Raw genomic sequence first — 6,345 nt, 5'->3', positions numbered from 1 at the left:
CTTGCCAGGTTTGACTTGCCAGGTTTGACTTGCCAGGTTTGACTTGCCAGGTTTGAAATGTGAGGTGTGACTCGCCAGGTTTGAAATGTGAGGTTTGAAATGTGAGGTTTGAAATGTGAGGTTTGAATCGTGAATTTTGAACCGATTTGCATATATAGTATGTATAATATTCTGAATCGATTTTTAGATTTGAGCCGATTTCGACCTGATTCCGAATCGCGTCGGAAACCGCTTTGAATTGAGATCAGCTCTCTGAGTCGAGCTGAACGCACTTCGATAAACCCCGGGGCCCCTACATATAGGGTCAATGGATTGACACAGACTGTGAGCCGTGAATCCGTTGGGACGTCCTCAAAGCGCCAGCGAAGCGATTGATCTTCATGATGCTTAATGTTTTTTCGATTGTTCCACCTTTTCTATCCAACGCCAGCAAGCCCCCAAAGGCCTAGTGAAGGAAGAGAGGAAGACTGATTGGAGGAAGACTCGCAGGATTAGGAAGGTTTTTGACCAATCAGACATTTGATCCATCCACAGTAAATCAGCAACTGCAAACACTGTGCATAAGGTTTCTTGGGTAGAATTGAGAGAGACCATTGCAGACGAATCTAACGCTGCCGGCGCTAGGGTCGAGAGTCTTTTTCACGGTGTTGATGAGGTTGTTGATGATGGAAAATTGAGTTGATCTTTGTGGCTGCGATGAGGTGGAAATCATGGAGGGAAAGTGCAAATGTGACAGTGTGAAATTGAGAACGGAACAACTAAGATCCGGAGCAGGTCACGTTACGTGCGTCTCAGCTGGCCAATCGATAGGCGCGATAAGACCCAGACAATAAGCGTTGTGTCCTGCTAACGCTCCGCTAGATTAATATGCGGAAATATTGACACTGGCCATACACATTTTTGAACTTATCATTCATTTGAGGAGGTAATGAGACAGGCCCATTACGTCCCATAAGTTGTTTGACTAGGCTAATAGCTATATAGAGAGGTATGCACGAGGACTCTTGTCCACGGCTCAAAGAGCCCATCCTTCTTCAGAAGGTCTGGGACAACTGCTCAATGACAGCGAGGATGCGGTGTCGCAACAAAGGAGATTGAACTTTCTCCCCTGGGGAGAGACAAGTCGTAGTAGATATGTAGTAGTAGATGTTGGGGGTATCTCGGTCAACAATAGTGTAAAAGGTAGATCAGACAAAATAGCAGACAAACTCCGAAAAGACCCCTCAACTGATCGGTCATGTCGCCGACATTCAGTATGGTCAAATGCTCCGGTCGCTAAATGCAGAACAAGGCTGATGATGATTGATTCCGTTGCTGTTTCTCCCGAGGCTGATGCATGGTGTAGCAGTAGTAATAAGTTTTGGATGATGGATGCTGTGAGAATAAGGAGAATTGCCGTGAGGCAACATCTTCGTAGGAGAGTCGTTCAATCATGAGGTGGGTATTTCCAAAGACAGAGGTAGTAATAAATGGTAGTATGGACCAATTTCAGATCCGGCAGGTGTCGTTCCTCTTCATAGCCTTGGCCAGCATCAGCTTTCTCATCCACTCGATGCGTTCTTTGGAACTGTCGACAGCAAAGTGGTGAGACTTGCCAGCTTTGTCGAAGATCGACTTGGTTGCCTTTTCGTTGTCAGGGATCAAGGAGAAGGCGAATGTTTGGTCGCCGGCCGGAGTCTTGCCTTGACCAAGGAGACTCTTCTTGAAGGCAGCGCTGAGCTTCGAACTCGAGGCCTGTGCGTAGGCGTGCAGTGTGTACTCATCCACGTCAATGTCCTCTAGAGCATTGGCATTGGCGTAGTGAGTGTCGTGCATCGTAAGCTTGTTGCCAACCAGTGTGCAGTAGTTGTCCTGCCACTCGTGTCGGAGCATGCGGGTGGTCTTGCGCTTCCGCATCCAGCCTTGGTGGTTGGCAAGTTCAATTTCAGTCCTTCGGGCGGCAGGACGAGGGACGTGTGTCTCGTTCTCCTTGACGGGAGCCACAGAGGGTGTGAAAGACTGCTGACGGATGTGGCGCCGAGGAGGGGTAGGCTGGGTCGATACGCAGCGCTCGATAGGCTCTGGTGGGCTGATTGTCACTGCAGCGGCGCCGTATCGCATCTCAGGAGGGACAGATTGAGAGACATCACGTTGGCAAGGATCTGCAGCCATGGCGGTGACAGGAATATCAGTGGCCGACATGGGAGTGTCGATGCGGTAGATGTCAGCTGGAGATGCAACGCCGCCATAGTGATATGGATCGCGGTAAAGCTGAGCCTTGAGTTGAGCCTGGATCTGGGTGGGTTGTTGGAGGGCGGAGATGGGAGTCCTCGAGGGGATTTCGTCCTGAGTTTGTCCCACCGGGATCGTGAGCTTAGGGAGCCCACGAAGGTGCTCGGCCAGGTGAGCGGACTTGACGGCAAATGATGCGGAAGAGGCAGGAGGGGGCGAAGGGTTACTCGAGTGCGATGGGCCGTGGAGATGTTGGAAGTTAAGGAACTGTCGGACGCTCTCCTGGGGGTCGCGGGGTTGGACGCCGCTCAGGGTCTCGGCGGTGATCTTCACAGAAGAGGGTCCAAGGACGTCTGATGATCCAACGACCGACGGCAAGGCTTCGGATCGGGCCTCAGACACAGGCCGGCGGGCGTCAGCCTCCCACGCGCGCTGCATGCGAAGGATCCTCCGTTGTTGCTTCTGCCACTTGGGGCAGTCTTCGCCCTTGGAGCACTTGTGCTCTTTGGGGAGTACCTGCTCGATCCCAACAATGGAGACGGACTCTGCAGGGGTGACGACGTCAGGCTGGCGAGCTCGTCTTCGCGAGCGAGATCGGTCGACAACGACTTGGCATTCTTCCGGGCGAGCAGCTCGTTGCACGGCTCTGGGACTTCTGGTGTTTCTCGAAGGAGTCCTTGAGAGAGGGGTCTCCAGGGAGATCATGCTGCTGTTTCGTAGTTGGTGGATGGAGCTCATGACTCTGTGGCGCTTTCCAAAGGAGCTGATGTCGAGTTCCTTGAGATCCTCGAATTGAAGGTCAATCAAGACACTGCCGGAGATGTCGTGATTGACAAACTTTTCCACGACAGCCTGCTCGAAGCCTGCCTCAGCCATCCAGTCGGCAACTTGTTGAGGAGTCCAATGTCGTACCTGGGACTCGTCGAGTTCTGCGACAGCGGTGTTGAGGGCGTTGATGGGTCTGGCTGGGGTCTTTGGCTCGGCCACTGGGGACAAGTTGAGGAAGATATCGTCGTCGGGATTCGTCAGAATCTCGGGCGTGCCTCTGAACAAGTGAGGCCCTTGGGGGCCCAAAACTGCTCGATCATCGAAATGGAACTCGAAGCCGCCAAGGCCACCACTGTGAGGCGGTGTTGGGAGGTCATCGCGGCTGGATGACAGAGTCGATTCACTGTCGTCATCTTGTGAGTCCCAGGGACGGGGAAGTGAATCGGAGTCGTTGTCCTCGTTGTCAGTGTCAAAGATCTCGGTGGCTTCTGACAGAGGCCTGGGCGCGGTGGTCCGTCGCCCGAGGAAGGAGAGGTCGTGTGTCTTCTGCAACATCTCAACTGGCTGCAGCTGCAGCGGCGAGTATGGTGTTGACCACTCCATGGATCTACTCTATGATGAAGGGTGTTGTTTACAATTGAAGGTCAATCTTGGAAGATTGAATCATGGTGGAGAAGGAAGCTCAAGAAGGGGTTCAGGTATGTATGTATACACGATCATTGCGGTGGGTGTGGGCGGTTAGAGGTCTTGAGCAATGTGACGAGTGGAGATGCAAGGCCAGGGTAACTTGCAGAGAAGGATGCAGGATATTGAATCGCTACTGCAGTGGTTATGCGTGCGATAGATGTGAAACGACGCGGAAGCAGCCACTCAGGGAAAGGCAAACGGCGATGGGCTGGCATAGGCTGGCATAGACTGGCATAGGCTGGCGGTAAGAGAGAGATGGAGATGGGGAACAAGGCTCAACACCAATGGAGGGGCATCTATGAAAAGTACGCGCTGGAGCCGTTCCGGTCAGGGTCTGGCCGCCCCCACTATCCCGCAGTCCGCTCCGGCCAATGGGAGGGCAGAAGAGGGTGATGGAGAGGAGTTGGCGGGGGCCAAGCACATCCTGCTGCTTGATTATCCCCCGCCCCTCGAACCAATCACCGGCTCCACTGAATATCTTCCAAAAATACCCTTCCACTTGCCCATCTTCCGCCTTCCCTCCCTTGGTATAGCCTCCGCATAGTCTGTTCCCTGGAATAGCACCTGGCGCTTCTCACTCGCTGTAGCCAGAGCATCTCCCCTGGCCCAAGCCGTTTTCCGACCGAAGATCCCCTAGGCTCTTCCCTTTTCGTGCCTTTTTCTCTGCGTGCCGTACCGCTAAATTCCCCTTTATCAGATTTCCCCCTCAACGCCCTGCAGTTTCCCAACCTCCTCACCATTTCACTCCCTCCTTTCCTGGATGCGAATTTTGTGATTGGTCACTCGTTCCAGAAAATACAACTTGAACCCCCACATGCACCTCAATAAACTCTCTCAAACTTGCGAGAGTTTGCCCTGCTGATCTCTCGGCAAACGGTTGTAGCTAGAGGTGACCAAGCATCCTCGTCTTCTCATCGCAAGTCACAAGATACTCGCAGCAGCAGGTCAAGGATTTACGCAGTATGCCCGGCATGTTGCACGATTTTCCTCCTCGCCAGTCTCAAGGTGAGGAGTTCTGAAGTAGATGCATTACCTTCTTCGGGCACGACATTCGCAGTGGGAGTTGTGTCCGTCTCAGTCGATTCAGGGTCTTTGGGGAAGCTTCATGATGAGACCCTGGGACGTCTTGGATCTAGGCACTGGACCCTTGACATCTGGACTGCCCAGTTGACTTTGTGTTCCTACCCCTCCTGCCCTCTTAGATTCTGGGTTGGACAGAGAGGGGTCCGATAGAAGGCCGGGCTTTCCGCAGAAGGGATAGAACACTGCACGGCCAAAGCGGCCCTTTCCGCGATAAGAGGTCTTCCCATCAACTCGTGGGCAGATTGGCTGAATTGCGAAAGTCAAACCGAGGTTGGCGTGGGGAGTGTCTCCCACCAGATGACACTTTAGGGAACTTCTCCCGCCACTTCTGCACCTCATTCGCACCTCGCGAGCAGGACGCGGTCTCGCTAAAAGGGTCAGTTATTATTGACCTCAATAGCTCGAGTGTGATATTCATCTCTTAGCGCCACTGCAAGCAATGTTCTTTAAAGACAATATTTAGAACTGTACTTACTTGAGCGCCCACCATCCCTGGGAGAGGGTTCGCCTACCTCCACGAGGGCGTGGGTGATAGCACGTTGCGCATGTGTTGACGAAAATCTCCAAAGATTCCCTCGCGCACCGGGAATGTGAACCATCCCTGTCCTCATGGCGATGTGCCGTACTGCACATGGCAGCCACAACTCGGCAGCGGTGAGCCCACCGCTACTTGCCAACAGTCTGGCACGAGGACACAGGTGACGTTGCCGTGGTACATTTTCCGTAGGACGACATTACATGGTACCTGAGACGCGTCTGGGAGCTTCAGGCCGGAAGACTTCCATGAAAGTGGTCACTTGGTCACTCGGCACCCGGCATGAACAAGCTTGCACAGTGGCCCCGGGACAAGAGAATCAACGCTTTCTGCGACAGATTTTCTGTAAAAAGCTTAGCCAGATCCGCAAGTTGGGCTCCAACGAGGGCAAAAAGAACCTTTGGAGGTGGTGGAGGGCGTGGAGCCGGGCTATCCCCCTCGGCGACTTGCAGCTTTGCCTGCATAGTCGTGCGAGTACCTCGTAGACTGTCGCACTCTCTTTCTCTGAATCAAGCTACCGAGGTGTGATAGTGGGCCTAGATTTCGAGGGCCGGGTGATGGATTTGGACCACTCTAGACCGACAACGACCTCCCACGTTTGTGTTCTTGATAAGTCAACGTGAGATTTCCGGCCACGCAGATAGGTTCGCGGAAGGGTTTGGAAGGTTTCGGGTAAAGATGTTGATGAGGACTGAATGTTGTGCATGGAAGCCAGCTTCTTCAGACCCTCCACGTGAATGGAGGGGTACGGGCTCGGTGTGGTACTGAGGTAACACAAGAGCTCAGCGTCGCCATCTTTGTGTACGATCACGCAGGGAGCAGTTCTGCGTCAACGACGAAGCGGCATCATTGCATATATGCATAGAAAAGTGTGAGAGAACGGCAGGCACATGCAAAATGCGAAGCCGGGGTGGCTTTGCTAAATCTCTCTACCTAGTATCTGTCTGAAGGAGTACGACGAGCCTCGTACAACGCAAAAAGCATTGACATTATTAACCACAGTATCGTCTGAACTCAAACGTCACCCGCCGTCCTCAGAATAGAAGCAGCAACTTAGCAGT

General features: G+C 53.0%; 1 protein-coding gene across 1 annotated transcript; it reads right to left on the bottom strand.

Annotated features, from left to right (window-relative positions):
* Positions 1-1,488: 1,488 nt before the first annotated feature.
* Positions 1,489-3,582, bottom strand: Z520_06511 (uncharacterized protein; the record flags this gene model as incomplete). Its single annotated transcript, XM_016777011.1, has 1 exon — positions 1,489-3,582. One exon carries the CDS (start codon positions 3,580-3,582, stop codon positions 1,489-1,491), a length of 2,094 nt encoding a protein of 697 aa, XP_016631856.1.
* Positions 3,583-6,345: the final 2,763 nt, after the last annotated feature.

This window comes from Fonsecaea multimorphosa (assembly GCF_000836435.1).
Source record: "Fonsecaea multimorphosa CBS 102226 unplaced genomic scaffold supercont1.12, whole genome shotgun sequence".
In the NCBI taxonomy this organism is placed as follows: Eukaryota; Fungi; Ascomycota; class Eurotiomycetes; order Chaetothyriales; family Herpotrichiellaceae; genus Fonsecaea; species Fonsecaea multimorphosa.
The sequence above is the reverse complement of the archived record's forward strand: the minus strand, read 5'-3'. Positions and strand labels throughout refer to the sequence as shown.